The 27,637-nt window shown below is 35.4% G+C and overlaps 2 protein-coding genes and 1 long non-coding RNA gene across 3 annotated transcripts in view; 2 read left to right on the forward strand and 1 right to left on the reverse strand.

The window, feature by feature from the left end:
• SLC30A7 (solute carrier family 30 member 7) overlaps nt 1–27,637 on the forward strand; it is a 508,373-nt gene that overhangs the window by 370,640 nt on the left and 110,096 nt on the right. The window lies entirely within an intron of this gene.
• Nucleotides 1–27,637, reverse strand: part of COL11A1 (collagen type XI alpha 1 chain) — a 126,566-nt gene that overhangs the window by 4,948 nt on the left and 93,981 nt on the right. Inside the window, exons 43-64 of the mRNA XM_065742558.1 lie at nt 26,598–26,705; nt 25,587–25,694; nt 24,516–24,569; nt 20,591–20,644; nt 19,785–19,892; nt 17,923–17,976; nt 16,976–17,029; nt 16,819–16,872; nt 14,773–14,826; nt 14,174–14,281; nt 13,931–13,984; nt 13,587–13,640; nt 12,367–12,420; nt 9,540–9,593; nt 9,032–9,139; nt 8,893–8,946; nt 5,684–5,737; nt 4,699–4,806; nt 4,132–4,185; nt 4,007–4,042; nt 3,846–3,899; nt 2,855–3,104 (exon numbers count right to left, since the gene is read on the reverse strand). Coding sequence (XP_065598630.1) covers nt 2,855–3,104; nt 3,846–3,899; nt 4,007–4,042; nt 4,132–4,185; nt 4,699–4,806; nt 5,684–5,737; nt 8,893–8,946; nt 9,032–9,139; nt 9,540–9,593; nt 12,367–12,420; nt 13,587–13,640; nt 13,931–13,984; nt 14,174–14,281; nt 14,773–14,826; nt 16,819–16,872; nt 16,976–17,029; nt 17,923–17,976; nt 19,785–19,892; nt 20,591–20,644; nt 24,516–24,569; nt 25,587–25,694; nt 26,598–26,705 — 1,690 coding nt within the window. The remainder of the gene's footprint in view (nt 1–2,854; nt 3,105–3,845; nt 3,900–4,006; nt 4,043–4,131; nt 4,186–4,698; nt 4,807–5,683; nt 5,738–8,892; nt 8,947–9,031; nt 9,140–9,539; nt 9,594–12,366; nt 12,421–13,586; nt 13,641–13,930; nt 13,985–14,173; nt 14,282–14,772; nt 14,827–16,818; nt 16,873–16,975; nt 17,030–17,922; nt 17,977–19,784; nt 19,893–20,590; nt 20,645–24,515; nt 24,570–25,586; nt 25,695–26,597; nt 26,706–27,637) is intronic.
• Nucleotides 12,382–14,832, forward strand: LOC136052436 (uncharacterized). The gene is made up of 3 exons (XR_010622550.1): nt 12,382–12,527; nt 13,921–13,988; nt 14,745–14,832. It is a non-coding gene; the product is annotated as an uncharacterized LOC136052436 (long non-coding RNA).

Consider the following 27,637-nt stretch of genomic DNA (forward strand, 5'->3'; position numbering starts at 1 on the left):
GAAATGCTTCCTGATGCTTTGATGGAACCTCAGCTTCTTGGCTCAACATGACCCAGCAGTGTGCCTGAGTGGCTAAGAAGGCCAGCAGCATCCTGGCTTATATCAAAATAGTGTTGCCAGCAGGAGCAGGGAGGTCTATCATTCCCCTGTACTCGGCTCTGGTGAGGGTTCATATTGAGTACTGTTCTGTTTGATCCCCTCACTACAAGGGGGAAAGAAAGACATCAAGGCCCTGGAGTGTGTCCAGAGAAGTGCAACAAAGCTGGTGAGGGGACTGGAGCTAAAACCTCATGAGAAGCAGCTGAGGGAACCAAGACTGTTTTGTCTGGACGAGGCTCAGTGAGGACTTTATTTGAGGTAGGGGCCAGCCTCTTCTCCCAGCTAACCAGTGATAGGACAATTGGGAATGAATCAAGCTGTGCCAGGGAGGTTCAGGTTGGATATTAGAAAGAATTTCTTCACAGAAGGATTGGTGAGCTATTGGAAAAGGCTATCCAGGGAAGTGGTGGAGTCACTGTCTCTGGAGGTGTTTAAGGGACATGGTTTAGTAACCCCATACTGGTGGTAGGTGAATGGTTGGACTAGATGATCATAGAGCTTTTCCAGTCTTTAGGACTCTATGAACCTCTTGCATTTTGGTTTGTGCCCACTGCCTCCTGTTCTGTCACTAGGCACCACTAAAAAGAACCTTTATATATAGTGACATGTATATATACATATATATGCATGCACGTTGCCTTGTGATTTGTTGCTGCTGTTGTTTATGAAAGTTAACACTGAGATCAAGGTCTACTTTTATCTACATCCTTTTGTTTTCATTTAAGTTGATTCCAAACAATTACTCTATTGCAGAATATTGCTAAGGTCTGGGAACTGCAGCGAGCTCAGTACAGAGGAGGAAGGTCATCATGCATGTAACGTACATTACAGGTCTCAACAGTCTAGCTATTTCACTATTTCAATGGGAGGATAATTTATACTTGTGGTAATAGAATTCTCAGAAACAGAGCAGAAGCAGCTTTAGGCAGAAAAAATCTATGGCCAAAGGCAGAAGTAGAAATTTGGAGTGATTTGCATACCTATGTAGAAAGGACCTGATTGTAACTGTTAGGTACCTAAAGCTTCCATTCAGAGAAATACATCTCAGGCAAAACTGTTCTTTAGTACTGGGTTGTGAAGCTGCAACACAAGAGTAACTTTGGACTGTTTTAGGTGATGAAAACACAGTAACTAATCATGTTTAAGTCACATAGTGGGAAAAAGACCTGAAACTTGTATGAAGCTTTCTGCAGTTTCAGCAGTCCTACCAGGTTGTGTTTGGTTTGACTGGGACAGAGTGGATTTTCTTCTTGGTAGCTCATATAGTGCTATGTTTTGGATTAGCAATGAAAATAGTGCTGCAACACACCAGTATTTTAGATGTTAATGAGCAGTGTTTAAAGAGTCTAGTATTTTCTGTTTCTCAAGCTGCCTGTCAGTGAGGATGCTGGGGGTGGACAGCTGCCATAAGCAGACCAAAGGGATACTACATACCATATGTTGTCATACTCAAGAAACTGGGAGGGTTGGCAGGAGATCAGCTGCTGCTCACAGACTGGTTGGGCATTGGTTGATTGTTAGTGAGCAATTGCACTGTGCACAGCTTGTGTTGTTTTTTTTGTTTTCTTTTCTTTTCTTTTCCCTTGGTTCCCTTACTTTTGTTAAATCATATTCATCTCAAGCTGCAAGTTTTGTAACTTTTGCCCCTCTGATTGTCTTTCATCTGTGCAGCCAGGTGGAAGCAGAATAAAATTACTCTGATATGAAAAAAAGCTCCAAACAGTAAGCAAATACTGCTTAATGAAGAAGATAAATGTGGTCTATAAAAAACATTCATTACTATGGAGGTACTGAATTGTAAAATATGTACCTTTCAATAGCACATACACTGCTAAACTATTCCTTATGGCAACCATCTGCTTTTATCTATCTAGACTAATAGCAACAGGTATTATTAAACTGTCAAAATCTAAAAAAAAAAAAAAAAAAAAAAAAAAAAGATATTGGTTTGAACTGGGGAAAAGTACCCGTTGTAACAGATAAGAAGCACGAAACCTAAAAAGCATGCACAGGTTGGCTTTCACTCAAACTTTTCCACAGTAGTAACATTAGTTAGAAAGAAGAAAACAACTGAATAATTAAATGATTAAATAATTAAATGAAAATAGTCAATTACAATACAGCTACTATTTATGCTACTCTGCGTTTTAGAAAGCTAGTGCTTAGTAGCATTAAATGGTATCAGCAACTTGCATGTCCATTTGCTGAATGATAGAGAACAAACAGCTTATATTCAGTAAGCCAAATTATTGTTTCTAAAGATAAAAGTAATTTTTGAGAGTAACATTCAATAATAATATAAAACCAGTGCTATTTTTTGTATTATATTAAGTTGAATTACATAGTTACTAAAATAATTATCATTTCTTTTAAGAGCTGTATCTCGGCGTGCTGACATCTGTGATTTTACTTCCATTGATCTAAATAGCTTCTATCTTTCATTGCTTTTCTGTTTGGATAGGTCTGGAAACACAAAGAAAGCCCACAGTTTTAAACAAGCACTGTTTTCAGAAGCTTACAAGTTTTATTTCTAAAACTAGATGTGGATAATTATTTAAAAAATTATGGCTTTTACCAACAGAATATCTCTATACTCATGTTTTAGAAACAGAACACTTTTATACCTGCAAAAATTGATTTAATGACATTGTTTATTGTGCAACTATATTAACTATCTACCAATAATTAATGATACTGCCCAAGTTTCTTAGCAGATCATTGCTTCAGCCTTGTTTGTCATGCAATATTAACATACCATCTGGGAAGTCTGGGTGGCAGAGCTGCAGGTCTTTGCAAGTTCGGGCTGGGTTGCTCTGAGTGCCCATTGGATATTTCATATTCTCAATGTCTTGCTTCAGTGAATTCAGTGAACCAAAGATCTCTTCCATGCCATCAGAATAATCCAGGATATTATCACCAGCATCAGATACCATGTAATCAGGAGATCTTCTAGTCTTTTTGGGTGACTGGATTGGCAGTGGCTGAATTACTTCACCTGGAGGACCCTGAATGGAAAAGAATATTTTATAATCTTTTCTGGTGATTTTCCAGCTGCATAAATATGGACAGAAAGACAACAAAACATGGCTTGGAGATGCTTTGGGTGGGATGTGGTCAGTTCATTTGTTTTACTTATTTCCTTCAGATTTATGCTGATTTGCTTGCACAAAAACAAACAAACAGAAACAACCAAAAAAGGACTGCAGAAGGCTATACCATTGTTTTGCTCCAAATTCTTCCCTATGCATTGCTGTCTGGGGAAGAGTATGTTACCCTCACATAAGTTCGTAGAACTTAGTTGTGATTTCCTTTTTATCTCCAACAATTCCCTGAAGCAGAGGCATAGCCTGTAGCAAATCAAAACTGGTGTTTCCAATGGTAGAACTTGAAAATTACAGTTAGTGTCTATATATAGTATAGTGTCTTTCTCATTAAGAGAAAGAAATAGTAGAAACAGAAAAGAATTAACAGGGGAAACCAAAGTCATTCCCTTTTCTGTGCTTCAATATGATTCATAAAGTAATCACTGGAAGTTTGTTTGTTTGTTTTTTGTAATTTCTAATGGATTTTTGAGAGCAAACAATGTATTTATTTCTATGGTAGATTTGTGTTTCCTTACAAATTAATTTTCAAGTAATCATGAATACTTTCATTCAAGTTCACAAGTGTCATTTTCTATCTCCACCAAAACAGAATCATTGCAGCAGTAGAATATGCTTGCATATCAAGAAAGAATTCCTACTTACTGGAGGACCAGGTGGGCCAGGCAAACCACTGTCACCCTTCTGACCAGCAGGACCCTATCAAGCAACAAAAGAAATATGTTATTGACCTTACTACTTAACATTAAAAAATAATGTACATGCAGAAATGAAGTGCAAATCAGAAAACATGGAGAATTACTCACACTGGATCCTTTGGAACCTTTTGGACCTTGGGGACCCTATGGACAACAATATAAACATACAGTTGTAATATATTCCACAAAACATGGTACTGTTTTGAACAGGAGAACTGGATGAAATTACTTACGGGTAAACCAGGAGGACCAGGGGGTCCAAGGGGGCCAGCAGGACCAGAAATTCCCTAAGAAAGAATAAGTACAGATCTAAAGTATTTTTTGTATTGGACTGAATTAAGAAATGTAGACCTGTTGAAAAAGGCAGTCCTGCTAAGTGCTTAGCCCTGATTAGTTTTCATGTAGGACATTTGGTATGGTCCAAAAAAAGTTTTAAATTTACTAAAACAGACAGATTCTGTTTTTAACTTTGATGCCCCAGCACATATAGTCATGACACTGTTCTCCTTTAGATAAACTAACGCTTCACATTTTACAGAGAGCTTCAAGACATAGCTTAATAACCAGGAAAAGAGAGTCTGCTTTGGGTAGTATGTAACAAGACTAGTGCTGTTAGTTTTATCTGACACCTAACAGAGGTATACTGTTTCCTTAGCTACATTGTGTTTACACAATGCCTCTGAAAGCTTTAAACTCTTATCTGGAGATTCTGAGTATAAATGTTTAAAGTAACTTCAGATGTCTCCAGCAAGAAAGACATACATGAAACTTGAATGAAAGCAAAAGAGTGTTTTACTTACAGCATCACCTTTGGCTCCAGGCGAACCCTGTGGCCCAGGAAGACCCCTATCACCCTTTTCACCTTGTTCTCCTGGAGGTCCAATCAGGCCAATCAAACCAGGATGTCCCTAAACAAGATAGAAGAAAGTAAAAACTTGATGTTTATAAAGTTGATGCGCTTTGTAAACACACAAATTAGAGCTTTCAGATATCATCAGTTGTTTGTTATCAATTCACTTGAAATACTATTCTGTAAGTATATTTGCTTTTGATAGTTGGCCTTTAGATTTGGAGATCATTTTCAAGCTGTGTATTATTCAATGGAAGATTAAAGTGCAATATAGTTTTTTTTTTAAATAAATGCAAAAATAACAATAAAAGTGGGTACAGATTTCATACCAACTAACACATTCATATGCTAATAAGAATATTAATTATGGAAACAAATGTGCTGCTCTTGTTACAGCCGTATAAACAGCTGATCCACATACATAAATTGTAATTCACAAAATATGTTCATATTTCTTTCTCTATATGTTCCTTCCTTGATAACCAAGCAACCTGTAGAGGGTTGGGAAGTATTAGAAAGTGGCACCCCAAGTCTCTCAATCCATTATTTCAGAAGAAATTACTATAACTGCTAAATATTTACCCCTTATTGTTATAAAATGAAATCAATACTTTTTATTTCTGCTTATTGTAAAAGCAAAGGTTCTCTTTACATCAGTGTCCTTGGGGCTTTCATTGCAGGAAAGAGTAAGATCAATAGATTACTGCAAAGACAGTAATCCTTTTCTTTCTACTTATCTCCAGGGTATCAGATGTTACTTACAGCTTCATCATTATCATTAAGGCTATGGAAAGCTGACTGATGGATTGCCTAGGGTGTCTTGCTTTCTGATACAAAAGTAACAAGCATCTATTTCTCTGCTAATTTTATACAGGCTTGTGTAATGGTCCAAAATTACAAAGCGACAAACAAGGAATAAAGATGTCCTCATATACCTTTTCTCCTTTGGAACCTGGATCTCCTTTCAGACCAGGCAAGCCAGGTGGACCCTAAACAAATCAATGGAAGTAATGTAAGTTTTAACATAATGTACAAATCAGGTTTTCCAGAAATATTTTAAAGATAGTATAACTCAACCTACAAGGTCATTCAGTGGATGATGGTTGTGATTAGAGCCCAAGATAATGTTAGCATGTAGCTTTAGAATGCCATAACAATGTTATTGTAACATTTAAAATACTTTATAATTAGAAATCTATAAAGGCTGTAAGTATTAGAAATTTATGAAAAAGATCTACTAAATTTGTAAGCATCCAGGAAAGCATATGATAGTCAAAAGAATTTTCAACTGAATTTTTGTTGAGTAGCCTAATTTTGATTGTAAGTACGTTATATGTTTTATTAATACTTCCACCATAATTGGTGTACCTTTCCAGTTGTAAGACAGTAGTCCGTATTTGTGCAGCACTTTATTTCATAAGACAGTGGAAATGATCCATTATTTTTTTTTCTTCCAGGTTTCTACAACTCAGTCAATGAGACTGCTGATAGTAACAGATCCCCAATATTGCTTTGTTGGAGAATCCTTTGGTTCTGCACTTGAGACACTGTCTACAGATTACAATTTCCTTGATTTAAAACCTGAAATTCCTGCGTGACAGTGAATGATGCAGTTGAAGATAAATTTTCTGAATATTGAGGTTCTTTCAACATTGCAAGCTTTATGTCATCTACTTATGAAAGCTACAACGGTACGTACAAACCTATGGTTGATCAGTGAATGGTAAATTACCACTAATGTTCACAAAAAAAAAGAGCAGCTCCAAAAGTAATGCCTCCAATTTTGTTAAATTGTCCCATGACATCAGAGACAGATGTTGGGTAGCACAGCAGCAGAGGTTGAACCTTCCTACAAATACTCCATTACATTTTGTTGCTGTGTGAAAGACAGCAGCAGAGGGGCATCTGACAAATTGGTATCTGACATGCAAGTGTGTATGAAGCAAAGGTATGTCCTTTCCTCCAGGAGGAAAAAAATTGCACTCACTAATATGCATCAACATTCAATTATGGACATCAAAGAGTGGATGGTAGGACAGTAAGGTGGTAGGTGATGCGTTTCAGCAGTGGTGACAGTGATGTGAAAGACGAGCCATGTCCAGATGGCTATGCACAGCTGTCACACCGCAAAATGAAGAGTATCTACATCAGTTCATCCATGTAAATTTGCTATGGTAAAATAAATAAATAATAATAAAAAAAGAACACGGTGTTTTGTAACTGAGAATTTACTCTACCCAAAAGTGTTCTTGTGCTCTTTGTATCTGTTGTAGTTTCCATGGAAATAAATAGAAGGCATTACTTTTGGAGTGGTTTATATACTAAGGTTTTGCAATACTACTCAACTCCTTGAGAATCTCCTATAGTCTCTCTGGGCCTCTCTTCCTCATCTGTAGTATAGGGAAAATACTACCTTTGAGAGATTTCAAAGTGCTATCTTCTACTTTTTTACATACTTGGTTCATAAATATTATGTATGAAGGCTATATATGAAGCATGTTAACATCTCCTTGTGTTGTTTTTTTTCCTCCAAGCTAGTTTAATTTTATTTCAATCCTGATTTAAAATTTTAAACGAATTCTGGGATATTTGAGGAATCTTCTGAGGTTCATATGAATAGCATTGCTAGTTTTCTATAATTTGTACAGAATGAGGTGAAAAATTCAGCTGCGTATATGCAAGCACAGAAAAGGTATTCATTTCTCAGAGGCTATTAATCTCATACTAACATGTATGCATTAGGAGCAGAGCTGCTGTAGTAAGTCAGTAACTTATTGCTAATAGTCTCTTCCTGGCAGTAGATATCTGTGAAGTTATGGTATGAACAGCGGTAATAAGTGACCTTTTCAACCTGGCACAGACTTAAAAAGTGCCATAACTGTCTATGTACAAAATATTATTCAGTGTGTATTCTTTCCATCTCTACTTCAGAATATCATTAGATGCAAAAGCCTAGGCAAATACATAATTCATGAATAAAAGTTGAAATTCTAAAGCTTCTGGAATACAGAATCAGACATTCTCACCTGCAAAGTGTTGTGCTCTACTTCAAATCTGCTCTCATACTTTTCTCCTGATAGTAAAATTACTGGGAAGGAGGGAAGGGAAGGATAAAGACCTAACCTCAACAACATATAAACTCTACTTTCTTAAAATCAGGAATGATTTCTAAGTTACAGCAATACATCTAAAAAAGTTCTTGTTGAGCTGAAAGGAAGCCAGTGCATTTGGGAGTATCTTAATTCATTCATACACTCAGCTTCAGATTTGAATTGAATAGTCAAGTTCTCAAACTCTGGAAATCTTGATGCATCTGGAGGCTTCTGGTGACTGACACATGAGAAATGGATGTTTGTTCCTGATGATTTCAGTTCATTGGCTTTTTTGATTTCAGCAAAGAACTGCAAGCAAGGAGATTTCAGTCCCAATATTTATGTGGCTTGTGGCACTAATTTGCAAACTGGGCAAATTATTTAAGCTATTCCTTTATTGAAAGCATAGACTCTTTAGAGAGGGTATTTATTATGGATTTAGCACAGGGCAGTCCTTTCAGTTTCTTATTCGTTAACATGCTGACCATATCATTTGAATATTAATTTCTACGTAACACATTGAATATGAACATCAGTATTTTGTATCTCGTGCCCAGTGTTGTTTTTTTTTAGCTTTTTAGGAAAATGTATTAAAATAGCAAATGTAGATAGAAATAATGATATAATTTGGTAGTATGTTATGTTGCCTAAAAAATTCATTTGCTCTAATCACATTATGATCTAATCTTTTACCCTAGAAATAATGTTTTCATGCACTGGCAGTCACTAAAATCAATTGATGCAAAATATTTACCACTGGAAAGGAAACAGAAGGATTTAACTTGTTAAGATTTGTTGATGTGGGGACAGAAGTTTTACGCTATCTTATTCCACTCTTCAGCTGGTATCAATCAGCTGCATTCAACACAGCTGCCTACTGAAGTAGAGCAGCAGAATGAAGCAAGTCATAGGTATCAATTTGTAACAGGGTAGAAGAATAGCAACTTTGTGCTAGGAGCTGACTTACACATTCATTTTTCTGTAATATGCATGTGTTAGTGTGTTTTAAAGGGTGCTTTTTCTGTTTTGATGCTGAAGAGAAGCATACTCACCAGAGGCCCAGGAGGGCCATCCTGACCTGGTGCTCCAGGCAGACCTTGTTCTCCCTAGAGAAAATATAACATTTGGCTTACTGGAGAATATACAACAAATGCAACATTTAAAGTATTGTTATATGTTCAGTTGACTCACCACAGGGCCAGGAATACCCCGGAGACCTTCAGGGCCAGGTTTTCCTGCAGGTCCCTGAGGACCAACAGGACCTGTTTTTCCAGGAGCTCCTTCTGCACCAGGTTCACCCTAGAAAGAAATAAGAGGTCAAAAAAGAATAGTTGACTAAACCTGGCATGTTAGCTGGAAACTGAAAGTTTCCTTGTTCCATTTTTCAAAAGTTATTCCAAAACAGTATATTCCAAAATGTTTTACTGAATGAAATGATGATAACTTTGTGCAAGACATGGGGTGCCAGCAAAGCATGCTGTGCTTTGCTGTGCAAATTTTCACATGGGGTGAGCTAAGTTTGGCCTGCACGAGCGAGAGTACACTGTGTACTGCTATTAATTTTGGATCTTAGTTTGGATTTTACCACTTACCTATTGCTCTTTTGATAAGTTTCACATACTCAGTGACTGATAAACAACTTTTAATTCACAAATAGTTTATATTTTCATGCCTCTTAAAATATAATTGCATATATTACCTTTGCACCTTTTTCACCTTGTCTGCCTTCAGCTCCAGTTGCTCCAGGAGGTCCCTGTGAAAAATGGACACCAAGCTCATAATCTCAGTTCTCTAAAATATTTCTACAGTGAAAACAAATCTGAAAGTGTCATTAGAAGCATTAATAAGTAATAAGTACGAAAAAAAACCCAACATTAATTTCTTGACATTTTATTCATGGCATAAAAATGCTATTCTGTTGTACCACCTCTTTTTTCCTTCATAAATTTTTTGGGGATTTTATAACATTTAAAAGAATATGCAAAACTTATCACCTCTGACAGGATAAGGTTAAAAGCAAAGACATATTTTGGAAAAATTCCAAACAGAATATAAAAGTAAAATACTAATTTACATTCACAATAAAAGTTTTAGAATCATTTTTCATTTTATTATTTCTGTTCACTGTAATCTGTTCACTCATTCAAAAAAATCTGTCATTATATAGTGCCAAGAATGGCACACCGTTTATTCTCTAAGTGAGGGATGAGCCTCTTAATTAAAAATTGGTACATGACTCAATATTACCCAGTAAATATGTAAGGAAAAAAATATCAGATGACTAAGGGTCATAAGGACTAACTACAAAGAACTCTTGGTGAGTTTCCTGCTATTGCTCTTTTAAAGCTCGATTTGACTAAGAAGCAAGAACTTGGTACTGAAGGATGGTACAGAAACAGAATAAGGTTCAGAGGAAGGCCAAAGGACAGGAGTTGCAGTAGCCCAGCATCACTGTGACTACCTGTTGATGATGTCACCCATCTTTTGATTTCTTAAGGTTTCAATGAAAAATTAGAAGACTTTTTTCTTTCTTTAAGAACATCCATTAGGTTAGGGAATTAAAACTACAGCTTCATTTGTGAAAGAAGTAGTATCTACAAACTAGTGTACTGTTATGAAAATGTCTCTCTTATGTATACTTATTTTAGAAAAAGTTAATTTTCAGCCTGGGAAATGTCTTTATTACAAGTAGCTAATTCTTGCAAACTACTGAGCAGCTTAAAGGAAAGAAAAGTTATCAAACATGAGGTGATTTTCTGAATCTATAAACTAACTGTCTAAGAATCACCTATTCATTATATATTATATTCATACAGTTTGTAAAATAGAAAAAAAATCTCTAACAAATAGCAGTTAAAAAAGCTAGTCGTTTCCATTGACTACTTTTTACTTTATAACAATAAGTGAAAAAAATACGCTAAGGTAAATCACTAAGACATTCTTAATTTTACAGGTATGCACTGTGAACTCAAATCTCACTTTGATTTTTTGGCAGTTTTTTATGTGACAGCTGAATTTAGCCCACAGTTTTTACAGCCTGATATATTTAACAGTCCACTTACTGAACACAATTTCAGCAGGTTTGATTTAATTCTGGACATTTTACATTCATTTTATAAGTATTTACACAAAAGTATATTAAAATAATTCATTTGATTCTAATACTAAGCTTTCTCTATGGTGGAACTGAACATCTGCAGTACTGTATTAACCTTTTGGCCAACAAAGGTAGTTCAGGTTTCCCATGAAAGGTAATGCAAAATGAACCAAATTACCCACAGTGGGCTTTGGTCATTTGTTGTGGCTATTAACAGTTTTTTCTCCTTGTTATTTACAAAGATTGAAAGTATTAAAGGATTTAGTTTTATCTCTTTGGAATACAGAGAAGATTAAAAAAACCTGGACATTGTGAACTACTTGATTCTTTACAACAGAAATAGCAATTTGCATGAATACTGTTACAGTAATAATCTCTGATGCATATACTCGTTTGCATAGCTTATAACTGTTTGAGTGGATCAGAGTTTGCAGTGATAACAAGAAAAAATGATTAGTAGCTAAATAAATAAAGGAATGTTTTAGAAACACAATGATTTACTTACATAAATTAATTTATATGCCCATTCTTTTTACTGTTTTCCTTTAACTAAAGTTGGTGAATCAGTTATAATCTAACTTACCTAAGAAACTAAATGTTTGTGTGGTATTTTGTATTTGAGAAATATAATCATAATAATCCAGAAATACAGCTGCATTTGAAGTAGCAGGGCTAAAAACACTGTGATCAGTAAATTAAAAATACAGTGAAACAAGATTGCTTAACAAAGAGGGTACAATCATTACCAAACAGTGCTGGTGCTGCACTATGCATAAAGCAGCTGCCTTCTAACAGGCTGTAATTGCTGGCATGGCACAGATGATGCTTCTACATTGAAAGACTGCTAATTGCTATTTAACTTGCCTTCCTCTACTTGAATTTTTGGAGAGTCTAATAAATTTTAACTGACAAAAGATCTCAATATCAGTAATTTAGAATAATGCATGGCTCGCCACCCTAGCTGCCATGGTGACTGTTATGATTGTTACACTTCAATTTTGATGTGTTGCCTTATACAGATTTGTCTGTTGTCAGTACTTCACTGTACTCTTAGACTGTAGTTATCTCCAGGTGTGCAGTTGTCTTTTTTTGTCCCAAGCTGTATACAAATGACTACACCAAATATTATGTTCAGAGTTATTTTCCTCTTTATTTGTATTCCAGGAGATGCTATATATTTTAACAAATCTATTTCTAACTAAAAGAGCCAGATTCTCATTGTTAAAATCAGATTACATCCTTTACAGGACTCATGTTAAATTTTTTTTCTGCTCTTCGTATTCTTTCTTTCTTACATTACATTACTGAAAGAAACTTTAAGCTTCATAGGAGTGTCACAACAAGGAAAACAAGTAGCTGAAATATTCTAAGATATAGTATCTTTGAAAGAGAAATGTACTTGTACTAGAGACAATGAGAAATGACTTACTCTCTTTCCAGGTGGACCAGGTGGGCCAGCTTCTCCTGAAGGACCTGGTGGACCCTGCAGTGGGAAGTGACAGGCTCAACAAACAGGTGTAACAATATAGAAAATCATTTTCTTTCTTAAATGCAACAAACACCTGCAATATCTCCTTCAATGGACAGAAAGTAATTATCATACAGAAGTGATGCTTGCTTAATCAGCAAGTCCTCTCTTAGGGTGGTCATTAGCAGTTCTAACAGGTTTATTTTTTTTTTCTTGTTTAAAATGAAACATTTCAGCTCTGAAAGTGGCTGCACAGAACTAATGTACAGTTTACTGACTAACTTAAGAGTGTTTGAGTGTTTCTTGCTTTCTCAGGTGCTGAAGTTGTTACTTTTCCTGTAATTTTTTACTAGCTTCTGTAAGTTAGCTGCCAATAAGTTGCCTTCTGTTGAAAATGTTTTGCACTGACATCCATTTGGCTCCCCCATATACCTATGCTGTGATACTCTTTTAAATATTTCAGGTCTGCTGAACAGTTTGATAAGTTTTTCTTCATGAGCACAATGCTCTAGAAGTACTTACTATGAAGTTAGATATACAGATGCTCATCCTGAAGTTTTCAATTTAAACCGTGGTTTATAACTTAGTTCCAACTGTATGTCAAATGTACTAGCATTTTTCTTTCACGTTGTACTGTATAGAATATTTCCCCAATACTCAGAAATTCCAGAGATGTAAAGACACTTTTCAAAAAGGAAGGCCTATCTTTTTGCAGTAAAAAAATAAATTCATGAAGCTTTAATATAGGAATATCCAGAAAGTTAAAAGCATTGACAAATACTGCTCAGGTAACTCTTAGACTTCACACGAAATGGAGTAGAAATTCCAAGATTCAGATTCACTTCATAAAGTGAGCTAATGAAGACTATTTGGCTTCAGCACTGTTTTCTTACGCTGAGAGCTGCTCCCTTTTTAATGCATCTCAGCAACTCTGGCACAAATCTTTAACAAATTTTTTCTTTCTCCTTCTAAAAGAAATTGACCACTTGCTTTTGATTGTATCTATTTTATATGTAATTCTATTCTACAAGGAAATAAAGAGATTTTTCAATACAATACATAAAGAATCTGTTTAGAAAACATTTGTTAGACTATGAATTTATAGAAAACTCCGATTCAGCAAAAGGTACTTTCTCTGAACAGGAGAAAAACCTGTAGCCAAAATGACAAGAACAACTCACAGGTTGACCAGGATCACCATCTTCACCCTTCTCTCCACCAACACCATCTTGACCCTACAGAAATCATGTGAAAATAAACAAAAGATACAAGTTCAGACAAATTAAGTAACTTAGTTTCATATATGAATTTAAGAATACTAGTTTTCTACAGAGAATTTTCCTACGGACCCTGATTTTCAAAACTTTTAAAGGATTTTTTTTGTAGGATTTAAGAAATATATGAACAACCAAAGCAATAGATCTGTCAGGAAGGATCTCCTTTCCAAACCAAGAAGAGATGGGGGCAACTGCAATTGGATGCAAACCAAGTCCAGGACCTAAAACTGCTTTTCAGATATACTTACAGCTGGACCAGGTTCTCCAGGGGGACCAGGATCTCCAGGAAAACCAACCGGACCCTAGGTAAATCAGGAAAAAAAACAAGAAAGATGTCATCCACTGACAAGCAGGTAGCAGTTCCCAGAATTATTTTGTGCAGAGTATAATGAATTTAGTTCTAATGTAAAATTTAATCTCTAGTTCTATACACAGCACAGCTTCAGCAGTGTTTTACAGTGCTTCATGTTAAAATTGTTAAGCTTACTTACTGGGTTACCCTTAGGCCCATCATCACCTGGAGGTCCTTTAGCACCTGGAGGTCCAGCTGCTCCAGGTGGACCAGCCTCGCCTTTTTCTCCCCTTTCACCTTTTGGACCCTGTAGGAAACACATGAATAAAAAAATATAGTCTTGGAATTCAATGGCTAAAGAAAGATTACAGTGGCAAAACTGTTTTTCAGATCTGGGCAATGCTACTCCTAATTAAATGCAGGTATGTGAATGGGAAATTAGGCCATCAGCCTCGGATTGGAAAACCTCTGAATCTCAGGTCTGAGTGCAAACATCTGCAACCAGATGCAAATCTGAACCTATTCTGCATCAATGAATTGCTTCCATAGAGGAAAAATATGCATATCAAAGCAAGTACTGTTTTAGGAAGTCTTCACGGCTTTGTTGCACCTCACTATAAAATGTAGCTACATTTACAAGGAAAAAAAATTGCATTTCAAAAGTGTAAGAAATTTCTTCACTGAAAATTCAAAGAAAAAACATGCAAGTAATCTGATTAAATGTTTCCTGAATTAAGCATTACATTATGTCTTTGTTTACTGTCACACAGGTTAATAAGACAAAACCAAAAGACTCACAGATGTTCCTGATTCTCCAGGAGGTCCGGGGTTACCAGCTTCTCCAGGCTCGCCCTGTACATGTGTGAGATAAGTTGTTGTGTCATTAGGTAGAATATTTCAATGAATTTACTTCCGTTATTACATGTTTTTTGTATGCTTATTCATGATAACAGCTTGCAGAAGTTGTCTCTTATTGACTCTATCTAAAGGCAATTGGGACACATGTTTTTGCCAAACTGGAATCTGAAATTTTAGAAACTATCTTTCAAACTAAGCTTCTAGTGAGTCAGGGAGACTAAGTTTCCCTTCAGGCTTTGGAAGATATTCCCCTTTATTATCCCATATATTGCAAATTTCCTGTTTGTCTTTGTGCCTGGACAGGAAAGAAAAGCCAAATAAGTGCAAACATACATATATGGTTTTCTCTATGTATTTTTGCCTGGAAGCAAATCCCTAAAAATATGATTATACTAATTTTCAATTAATTTTAGTAGAGTGGAAACATTAATGCTAGAGCTACTGTTAAAATAAATACTGATATAAAGAAAAACACAAAATAATAGCATAAAATCAGTAAAACTTTCATCACAGGTCACAAAGGAATATGATATAGTGATGGAAATTATTTTGTATATCAGATAGCTTTGAAAAGAACACCATACAAAGAAAATCTATACAGAATCTATTAATATCTATATATAAAGACTCTGCTAGATAGACTACAGTGCAGACCAAATTCAGTACAGCCCTTCAGTGGGGGGTCTTCACTGCAGGACTAATTGAGTGACATAAGAGCAGTGATTGAGCCAGGTTTTGAATGACAAGCACCCCTGCCAGTATAAATCCCTTCTATGCTCCTCAGAGACTAAGTTCATTTTTGCCTTCCTGCCAAAGGAAATTTTAATTTATGATTCATATTTGATTTGAAAGCACCTCTTTACCTTTTCCCTTGACAAACACATCTTCATTTTATGCTATCTTGCAATAAGAGAAAAGATGAACTTTTTCTAACTTATCAACCTACACCCCTGGTGAACACCTGTAGAGAACACAGTGCTCCTAGGATCTCAGGGATCACTGCTATAGCACATGTAGAAATTGGCAGATGAGGGCAGCCCACATGAGCTCACTATACAGTAAAACCAAAATAAGCAGCAGTGTAAAAGAAAGCAAAAGTAGAAGGGCAAGGAAATGTCAAGATGTACTCCTCAAAGGGCACTTTTGGAAGATAAGTTACAGTTTAATCTGAAACTAATACTGTTAATCTGAAATTAATACTGTTTAGTAAAACCATATACTGTTTTATTAAAAAATGTTTAATATCTCAGCATTTTAAAATAGTTTAAACTGGTGATTCATATAAGTACCAAAACAAAACAAAGAATAAAAACATTACTGTCTGACTTTCTTTGGTTAAGATACAGAAGTTTTTAAAAAATAAAAACATGTGCTGCTAGCAAATAATCTGAATATCAAACTAAAGTATCAATGAAAATAATTTTGACTTACGAATGACATACAGTATCAGTCCTAAGTTTTCAACTACCATAAATCATTGCCTAGCTTTTGACTTTATTGTGACTGTATATATTTCTGAGAAACAAATATGTATTGATATTTCAGTTCTGCTTCACTTCTGACACATTATTCTACCACTGATCGTTAGATAATAGCTTACATTCTGGTCAGAAGGCTTCATTGTATTGTAAGCTAAAGCTGTATAAAAAGAAATATGCTGTTAAACATCAAACTGTGAAACTGAAGAAATCACCACAGCCTTACTTATCAATCCCTGATAAGGCTTTCTTATTAATCCCTTTCCTCCTTGACTCTTTTTCAACTCTAAAATACTTTTGTGATGTAAAATGTTAAAGGAAAGAGATGAATATAATAATTCTGCCATTAGAAGTATAACTAGATAGTAATTATTAATAGTGATCAAACTGAGTCAATGAAGGCTGTTTGGGACCTGTAATATATCTGTGTAGCACCAAAGAAGATCAAAATGTATATTCCTATTCCAGTGTTTTCTCTTTCTAGGAATGATACTATCAATATTCTCACCTTTTCCCCAACACCTCCAACAGAACCGACAGAGCCTGGGGGGCCTTGAGGACCCTACAATGATACAAGATGTTAGTTATTCCAAATACAGGTATCCCAAGTATATTGCTTACTACTGAATTTCAAAAGCAATGTTAAGAGAAATATAGGCTCTTACATCAGCTCCATTAGGACCTTGGGGACCTCTTGGACCTGGAGGGCCAGGTGGACCCTGTATCAAAGAGACAATTTAGTATATTTAAAAAAAAAAAAAAGCAAGATTAGTGTTCTTGTTGTTTTTTTGTCATTAGAGGAATGTTAGTCTTCAGACTTTTATAGAAACAGCAGGGCTGAATTGCTGTCCACTGCATGGGTTCAAAAGGGATCCAAGCTATATGGTACTTGATATGAAAATTATTTGCTAAGGACTCACAAAGACTGGTTTCCTGAATTGTATTTTTCCTGCAGTTTACCTACATACACTTTCCACTGTGCAAGGGCCCCAGAGTAGCTTATCTGACTGGAGACAGCCTTGTTATGTATTACACCATGATGACTACAGATGGGTAACAGTGAAGAAAAAAAAAAAAAAGACTGGCAAATGCTGGATGCATATGTACGCATTACATAGACAGCTTGCAATTCAGTCAGGACCAGCCCAGAAGGCATTATCACAACAATATAAGCAGTTCAACAAATCAAGATCACTCAGAGAAACAATGTAAACATAGCCAAATAGCATTTACTATCTTTTATCCTGCAATTACAAAAAGTACAGCTGATCCTTGATGATGTGGTAACAACGCACTGAAGTTCCTATTTCAGAATAGTAGCTCCAAATTCTCCAGTGAAGTGGCCTCTCCTTATTCTCCTTCTTTCCTGACCCTTCTTACCTTGTCTGGTCAGACACACAAAGCTACTTATTTTTTCAGTTATGTACATCGTCATCTTAAAGACGAGGAGATGCAAAGTAAATCCCAGAGATAGTTCACAATACAAAAAAAAGTCTCATGGTCAGGTAGAAAATTCAGAAGTAGCTTATCATTATTGGTGAGCTTCTGAGAAAAGACAGTAATACATGGATAATATGTATTGTGAGAAAGACCAGTGGGGAAGAAAACTTACCATTGGGCCCACATCACCATTTTCACCTTTTTCACCTGGTGGGCCAGGCAAACCCTAAAAAAAAAAAAAGGAAGAAAAAAGAAAACTATTAGTAGGGTATCTGGAATAATGAGATATAAATCAATATGAAACAATACAAATTAGATCCATGTATGAAAGTTGGGCAGGGGCAGGTGGAGGGAAGACAGAGAAAGGAAGGGAACAAAAAACCAAAAATTATTGGCAATAAATAAATCAAGGAGCCTTTCATGTTACAGTAAATGTATATGTAGTCCTGGACTGTTTAAACAATGCGAGGCAGAAAATTAAAATAATAATAATAATAATGGACACACAAATGCTAGAATGGCTGAATTCAAGAACATTGCCATCATTATCCAAACTCGCAAGTATGTGTTTGGATAATATGATTTATGACATACATATGTCAACAAAACATGATCGATGCAGCACAGTGAAGTGGCATGCAGAAATGTCTAAACTACCTCAGTACTGGAAGCCGTAAAACTGCCTTAGCAAGGTGTCCAGTGGAGGTAATGAATCCTGCTGAGAGGCACTGCATTGCTTTAATGCAAACTGTCTGACAAAGAAAGTGTCCAAGTTTGTCTAGTAACAAACATCAAGAGAAGGAAAATGAAGATGATGCTAATACTGATTCTACCATAATGTTACCTCAGCTAGAAACAGTTTCACCACTAAGCTGGTCATTCCTACATGTAGGATAAAATCCTGGCTCCTGTTATCATGCAGAGTACTCAATCTGGAGTCAACAGCATTACAGTTATTTATATTACATTATGATCTGGTTCCAAGTTTCATCTCCATTTTCTTCTACTTTTTAATGTATCAAATTATTACTACCAGATTGGAAAGTGACGTTTGTTGTCTTTGCTACAAAGCTGTATTAAAATGATGAAGTATTAATATGCCAACACCATATGAATTTGTCAGCTGCCCTCCTACTTTCACACAGTCCGAACTGTAGAAAGGCTTGTAAAAATTCAGAGGTGTACCTTTTCTAAAATAACATTTCAGTTGCCTACTATGGTGAAAACTTGGCTGACAAGTCACTGAATCATGGGTGTTGTGAAGGTCTGTTTAGTGTTCAATAATCCACCCATTAAATAACAGTTGTTGTTATTATATAGTCCTTTGCTTATTTTAGATACTATAATCTCAGGTCCTGATTTTGCTAATGTTAATATAAATATTAAATTTAAAGCACTGCCTGTACAGTTTACAGAGGACGTATTTATGAATTTCAAAGGCAATTAAACATTTACTTGATATTTCTGTAAGAAAATTCTCAAAAGCCATTTAGTGAACACTTATTCTAACACTGATCTAATGATAATGATCTAATTAGATCTTCCTGATCTAATGTTACGGTATTTCTTGCATTACTGAATGTCCTTTTGCATAGAAGTAGTTGATGATTATTTTATATTTCAATATTTAAGTAAAATTGCTATAAAGTGATCATGAGATCACTTAAATATGCCCATAGTTTTTTAAATCTTTTTGATTTTCAACCTGTTTTGTTAGAAAACCCTTATTTTAAAAAAATCTTAAAGGTAATATTTTAAATAGTAAGGAAATTCACAGTTACCAAGTATTCAAAATTAACCATTATCACCCTTATAAACAAAAATATTTTTATGTAATATCCATTGAAGTACTACTACTACAGTCTAATTGAAGTGCAATATACTTACCATGGAATATTATATATAAGAAAGTGTAAGTGTTTAATCCCCAATAGCTCATAACTGCCACAAGAATTGCATTCCTGAATAAAACAATCTCCTGATTTGTCAATGATACTTTATAAGTAGAGGGTAAAAAAAAGTACAGGAATTTACCTGTAAGCCAATAGGGCCTGGAGGGCCAGGGAAGCCTCGAGGACCTTCATCACCTTTTTGACCAAACATTCCTTGCTGACCTCTTGGACCTGGCTCCCCATCACCTCCCTATTTGGAGAGAGCAAAAAGCAAAAACATCACAGGTCTGAAAACAGAAGAAGCTCTTGTGCTGGACAAACAACTAGAAGAGGGCTCAAAATTAGCCCTAATGTCTTTACAAATGTATACGCTAACCTGACTGAATGAAATCTGTTGAACAAGTGTAATAACAGACTGTGTCCTGGTTTAATGTAGGCCAAACAGATTGGTCTCAGGTGAATTTTCCCTGAATGCCTATTCTCTTTCATAAAATGTTTGAACATTCTAGCTGTTGAATACCTACATATTAGTAAAATACGAGTAGTACACAGTCCAACCAATATTCACCAGTGAAAAATTCAAAACTTTTGAAAACAAACACACAACTTTGTACTAGGTGAATTTTTAAGAGACAGTCTCTTTTAACTGGCTTTAGTATCAAACTGATTTTAACAGGTACAAAAAACATCAAACAAGTTGTCTGAAGGGATGGTCTTTATTCACTGCTTATAATATTTCATTTTTAATAATGAAATTTTAATAAATAACAGCTGTGAAGCCTTGTTTGTAATGAACAACTGAATTTAAGGGCACAGTGACACAACTGTTAATAGTGATCTGAAATCTATTCCTGACTAAGCAGCAGAAATTACCATGTTGTTCTGAGAACTTCTAAGTATCAAATGTATTTTAGCAATGTTGTGATTTGCTCTGATTAAGCTACTTACAGCTATGCCAGGAGCACCAACAGGACCCTGGAGACCTGGTGGACCTGGAGGACCCTGCAGCAAGCATTCAAAAGAAAAAGTGAGTGACTATGGCATCTGGAATGAGATAAACAGCAAATATATTTGCATGATCGTACATTATTATTTTTACATTTCTCCACTGAGAATGTAATATTGTTCACAAGCTTTCTCCATTCATTACAAAGAAGCAGTTTGTTAAGCTCTCAAAGACTCAGATTTGCTTGTCTATAATAAAGCTTGAACTGACATTTATTGAAAGTGATAACATTTGTAATTTCAAAATATTTAAAATAGACTCCTATCCTGAATCAAGATGGAAACTTTTTTTTTCCAAAATTAAAAATATCAGATTTTCTAAAGAGAATGAAATCATTACCTAACAATTTACCCTTACAAGAATTCATTATTTTTGTGAAATTGTGAATGTTTTTTTGTGACAGTACAAAATTTATTTGACGTCTAATGCCTGCATTCTAAGTTCTTTTTGAGCATTAGAAGCCACGTTCTGTTTGATATTAATCCTCTTTTCAGGAGAATGAGAAAAACCGTATTTCAGAGGAACTTCTGAATTTTATCACTTAGTCTCCTTCCAGAACAATAACTTTTAAGTTACAATGTCTATATTTTAACAGTCAGTTACCGCAGCTATGATATGATTAAACGTAACCCTGAATCTGGGAATGGAAGATACAAGTTTATGATGGTTAAAATTGTGTGCTACGTTGAATCTGTCTTTTTTTACTAACTAGAGATATTAGACTGATAAAAGTAGTAGAGCCCAGAAAGCATTACATTCTGCATGGGTTTAATTCTAGCCTGATGTTTCAGATGACAAAGAAGTTTTCTGCAGATTCTGGCCTGAAAAATCTAATTCAGTGCAGAATTGTGTTTTAATTTATTTGAACACTTTGCTAAGGCTACAGTTAAAATATTGTGCCCTTTATAGGCAAAGGAACTTAGGTGTTGCAGATTATTTCTTTCTTTGGGTTCTCTGTGTATTTTAGAACATTTTCTAGGTAGTTGGAAATTTTAAACAATGTCTATCTTCTCTTTTCTGATAACCAATATGGAACAATGGCATGTATAATGACAATATGAGAAACTAAGCTCTCTAGATTCTAGTGTGAAAAATCTAAATTAAAGGACTCCTAGGAATACTTCTATAGATTGGAAGGATTACTATGAGAAAGGGAAATAGAATGCATGAATGTCAATAATATATTGGAATGCCCTTCTTCTGCACCTTGCAGGATGTTTCTGCCTCTTCCTTCATTTCACAGGGCCCAGAACAAAACGTTCATATTTTTTTAATCTCATTAAAATACTCATTTTGAAGCAACATATTGTTTGAAAGTACTTTGATATTGACTAATCGAAGCTTATTTGGTTATATGTCTAGATTCTATTCTATTGCTCTGCAGGGCAATTGGAGAGAAACTGATCAGAACTATCAATTAATAAAGGCAGCTGTGGTATCAGGGAGGTTATGAAAAGGAAGAGAGCATTTACATCAACAATGGATTCGTGCTATTCCTAACTATGATATGAAAACATAGTATTTTTGTTAGGTATAGTGTAGTTAAACTCCAACTTTAAATTTGTGTTAGTTTCAAAAAGGGAACTGAAGCTATTTCAAGCGCTTAAATAGGAAAGAGGGAGCAGTTCTTCCTTGCTTTTCTTGTCCTCACTGTGATGAGACTAAAAAACCATGGAGGATTTTATGGAAGTACATGTATTCTAAAAATCTACTATTTGTGTCCCGTGATTTCAGAAACGTGTACTTACTTCCTCTTCAAAACTTTTCAGAGGTGACTAAAAAGGCCTTTCCTCTGCCCCATATACATCTGTCAGCATGTTGAAAGGAAAGCAGATTTGAAATAAATTCTGAAATTGTCAGGGTTGAATGAGTGCAACTGAGGGCAAATGGGATTCAAGACACAGGGCTTCAAGTGGAGTAAAATTCATGCCTTCAAATGAGCAGACTCTAAGACTAGATCCTGTATTTCATGGAAAACATTCAGTATTTACAAATGTCTTACACCTTGAGACTGAGAATGTACATGATACATTCTTGAATGATTATGCTGCAGACACCTTATTTGTAAAGCAGGCATGTGGGAATATGTTCAAATGCATTAGTATTCACTGTGGAAACAGTCGTCACAGTCCAATGCTCAGTATAGCTAGCCAAGCAAAAATGGTCTGAAATACAAAACTGGAACGTGTATTTTTTCTGAATTTCTCTGATGAAGAAACATCTCGATGAAGAAGCATGTCAAAGGTGAGAACAGAAAGATATGCATGTGAGAGCATGCAGAGTTTAAGTGGAACTTGACCATGACCTGCTTCATATGCTTCCTCTGCCCTCCCCTTTAACACACAGACTTTTCTATTTACGCAGGGCCTGTACTATAATGGATCTCTTTAGGGGGACAAAGAGGAAATGAATATTTATCTCTGTACTCCACAGTTGGTTTACTACTGCAACAACAAATAAACTAAATTGACTTTCAGTTAACTGAAAAATCCATCGTTTTGAAAATGATTATTTTAAATGCTTTCATTTGATAAATTAATTTTAGCAAGTTAATCAAAATTAAAACAGCTTATGCAAGAATAATTTTAGTTCTGAAGCAGGATTTTCCAAGCAACTTGGTTAGATGTAGGTTTCTTGTATAAGTGGGTTTTATAATAGAAGTACTCTCTCATTCATATGTATATTACATTCCTTGTGTAAACGGCATTGCAGGTAGTTTATTATAGCACTTGTGATATCATCTGATACAGAAGGATTGTCAAAAGTACATATCAGCACAGAAAACTGCAGAAGTCTTTCTTTCTCGCATAAATAATTGCAAAAGATGACCTTATCTTTAGAAATGAAAAGAAGTAGAAAACCCTTGTCATTTTCTTCACGTTTTATCCCCACATTTTTTCCATAAAAATATAATAAAACTGAATTGCTTGTAGCTGTATGCATCTCCCAATAAAACATAATCTGATTCTATGGAAGCCATAAATGTGCTGTAGATTTCATAACTAAACTACTTTTATGATGCTGCATATGTAGTTAGTCATAATAAGCAGAGTGTGAATAATTCTGTGTTGTGTTCTGAGTTTTGCTAACTGAAAACTAGTTAAATAGAAGACTGAATTTTTGGTTAAGAAACAAAACAAGATCATAATTTGATTCTAGTTTTGAATTTTAGAGAGGGAAAAGTGTGGAGAAGGAAATGCTTGAACTGTAGCAGCATGTGGGGATCTGAATGAGCACCTGGAGAAAAGACCTGTTCAGTCCAGAAAGCACAGGTGGAGGTAATTCACCTGTGTGATGGAAGGGGTGGAGCCAGGCTGCACCCCTCTCAGACCCCGTTTAAGGGCTGACTGCCACCGAGTAAGGATCTCTTGTTGGAGATCCCACCTTTGTGAAGTTTTTATGTGAGCCTAGATCTTCAGAGGTGGGTGAGCATCCTTCTTTTTGTAATACCTTCTCATTGTGCTGGTCCTCCTGCTATTATGAGCAGTAATTTTGAAATCCAAAAGCTGCTCAAGAGAAATTATTAGAAGCCTAATTAGTCCCAAATTCACTACTGGACCTATTGATATTTGAAAATGTGTTAATTCACGTGACGTCTTTAATGTTCTGAAATGCTGAATAAGGGAAGTTCACTCTGTAATAATCATATATTCTTAAAACAAAAAACAAACAAACAAAAAAAACTCCCAGCTTTATTAGTAGAGTTTTCTACTAAGTGGTTGTATCCTTTACTGTTATCTTTTTCTGCTGAAAAGATAAAGCTGGGTACGTTCACACAATCCACAGAGTAAGATAATATGTTCATATTCTTGGTCTCTCCTAGTTCAAATGCAAAGTGAATAATTTAATAACAGATTTGCTACTCACGTTTTCTCCCTTGTCACCTTTACTACCTTTTTGACCTGGTTCACCAATTTCACCCTGTAATTGAAAGTTAAAAGTCAAAGTTCTTATTTAGAATGGTCTCCCCCACACTTAGCTGATATCAATACCACGGGTACCTTTAAATCATTTGATATGATTATTCTATGCTTTATGTTGCAGTTTCTAGTGTGCAGGCCTAAGGGAGGCAATTCTGCATCAATCAGTCATGTCTTTTTATCTAGCTATTGACTGTTATACTGGAAAGGCCCCAAAGACCTGGCTTTGAAGTAGGAGTAGTACTGTGATCTAAATAAAGGTTCTGTTCTTCTTGTCACCCTCAGTATGAACTTATAACAGAAGTACTGTGATTTACAGACTTACTTAACTGTGTGTGATTGAATAATTTTTTTCTCAATGCAGTCTACGATATTTCAAAATTCTAGTATGATTCAAATAGCTAAGAAAGCACGTCAGAAAAACTCACCTTAAACAATAATTAAATAATAAAAAATACACTCTATAGGAAAAATAACAGTCATGCATTATAAAAACAAACCTCAAAGTCTCTTTATACCATGCCGAATAACTTCTGTATCAAATACAAATTATCCTAAAAGGTGCTGGGTCCTGAATTCTGCCAGAAGTTAGAATCTCTCTGCTGCTAATGTATTTTTTAGACACCCTCAACCTATTACCAATGATTGTAATTCTCTATACTTCTGAGAATATTTCAGTCTTCTCATTCAATAGATCAGTTTTCTGAAATAAGCAAAAAAAGAATTTTGACATCATGTGCCTTGATTTTTTTTGCCATACTTTAATTTTTCATTTGCCAGGATCTTAGTGTGCAAGTTCTTGAACACCAGTCCTAGTGTTACATGGCATCTGTTGCTCAAATATCTGATAACAGGTGCTTTTTTAAAATATTTTTAATTTTTCCAGCATGAAGTAGTAGTCCACAGGGGAAGGGATGAGTTGCTTAGCTGCTATTTTTGTTGTGAGAAAAGCTACAACCAGAGAACTGTACTTGTAGACCTTCTCACAGACGTACTAATGCAAATTAGAAATATATACCTTGTCACCATCTTCTCCAGGAGAACCACTTGGACCAGCTGGACCTGGAAGTCCTACAGGACCTTGTACTCCATCACGTCCAGCGGGACCTTGAGGGCCTTTCTCACCCTAGTTTTGAGGAAAAGGAAGTGATCCATGTTATCATGTGAGTCTCATTAAGCTTTCAGTGTAGAGATTTACATTAGCAATATGGCAATACAGTCCCAACAGCACCCAAAGGTGTTCTAAGACAGCAATAGGTCTTCTATGCAAGTGAAACCTAGAAGCAGCGGTGAATTCAATGCTGTGCTCCTTGCTACCATCCAATCTCTCACAACTTCTAGAGAATGAGTTTACTAATATTCAAAATTACCATAGAGAATACAAAGGTTATTCTCCTTACTACAAGTCTGTAAAAAAGAATATATCTATATATTATATATAAGCTTAAGCATGCTGCTGTAGAAAGTGGATAACTAAATGTGTAAGTTAATTCTTGATTAAAATGTAAACACATCTTGTCCTATCTCAGACATATGAGTGCATGCAAGTTCAAAACTGTGACAAAGATATGTCTTCTAAAACCTTATCTCAAAAATAACTTGTTTATGAGGTTTTCAAGTAAGAAAAAAGCATATTTTGTAGTGCCAATAACTGAATTCAGGAAAACTAAGGGAAATTATATTACCTAAATGTCTGTAAAACTGAACTTGTAAATAATCCAAATGATCTGAATTTTTCTCCAAGCTATATTAAATTAATTTGCATATGAGTATACAGATTAATGCGTATGTGTTAAGGTTACTGTAAGTGGTTTCACACTGTCAGAAATACTTTCTCAATGTATTCAATGAGAGAAACAAGAACATTTAAAATATTTGTAGGGGATGTTACGAAAGAAAGAAAATTAGAAATGAAAATAGCAAGATAAATTGATATGTTTAATAGGCAAATACTAATGTGGTAAAGAGTAACAGTCTGAAATAGAAAGTCTGTGCTGTAATGGTTTTGTGTGTATCTGCAATTACTTACAGGAGCACCCTTCTCCCCTGCAGGGCCTGGAGGACCCTGAGGTCCAGGACGACCTGGTAGACCAATTGGACCAGCAGTGCCTGCTGCTCCACGTTCCCCTGGTGAGCCCTAGAAAGAAAGAAACATTTAAGAGAATTCCGATATAGCAGTGTTGTTCATGACCTTGGTCAACATTTCACATCTTTGGCCAACAGAGAAGATACCTGTACTATTCAGTGAGTAGTATCTTCTTTGCATCTTTTCTTTTTTTGTGTGTATCAATTTCTGTCTTTAAAGTCAAATAAACAACAACAAAAAAAAAACAACCTAACCAGAAAAACCATCAAAATAACATCTGCAGCATAGAAGGGAATTGAATGCTTTGTCTTTTTTTTTTCTTATACAGACTACAAACTCATTAGCAACCTTGCTTTATCTGAGTTTCTGATAAGAGATATGTAATTATAGCTTTTGTGTATATTATGTGGTTGTAGCAGTACCTTTTACTGATTGTAAAAAAAAATGCTCAACAAATGAACATCTCCACAAGTGAAAAATGTTACAGACAGAGGAAGGTAGCTCCAAATAGCTCAGTGCTGACAACTGGGCTGCCTGTAGGTGGCGAATTCTGAGTCCAGTTTAGGCATCCTATCCCTAAAATGGTTACTGAAAAATGACTGACATTACAAAGAGCTTTCTCTCATCAGCATTCCACACAGTAGTATGAGAAGGGAATAAAACAAACTTAAGACAAAGACAGCAGACAAAAGAGCACTGTTAAAAAATAAACCACGATCAGCAAAACAAAACAGAGAAAAACTTGCTCTGGAGTGCAATCATGCATCTCTTTCTTTTGTCCAAATCCCTCTAAGCACAATAATTGGCGCACACAGTATTTGAAGTAGTCATTTGTTTGGTATGCTTGCAGATCTATGCACTAGCCAAACAGATCGTATAATTGACTATATATGCTGGTTAGAAGCAATTGGTATTGACGCTGAACTGGAGGAAGATCACTCAATGGCATGAGTTCTCTTCCTATTACAAATGACAAAAGAAGA

The sequence above is a fragment of the Cyrtonyx montezumae genome, unplaced genomic scaffold (assembly GCF_038088225.1).
Source record: "Cyrtonyx montezumae isolate F1298 unplaced genomic scaffold, pur_monq_1.0 scaffold_1, whole genome shotgun sequence".
Classification (NCBI taxonomy): Eukaryota; Metazoa; Chordata; class Aves; order Galliformes; family Odontophoridae; genus Cyrtonyx; species Cyrtonyx montezumae.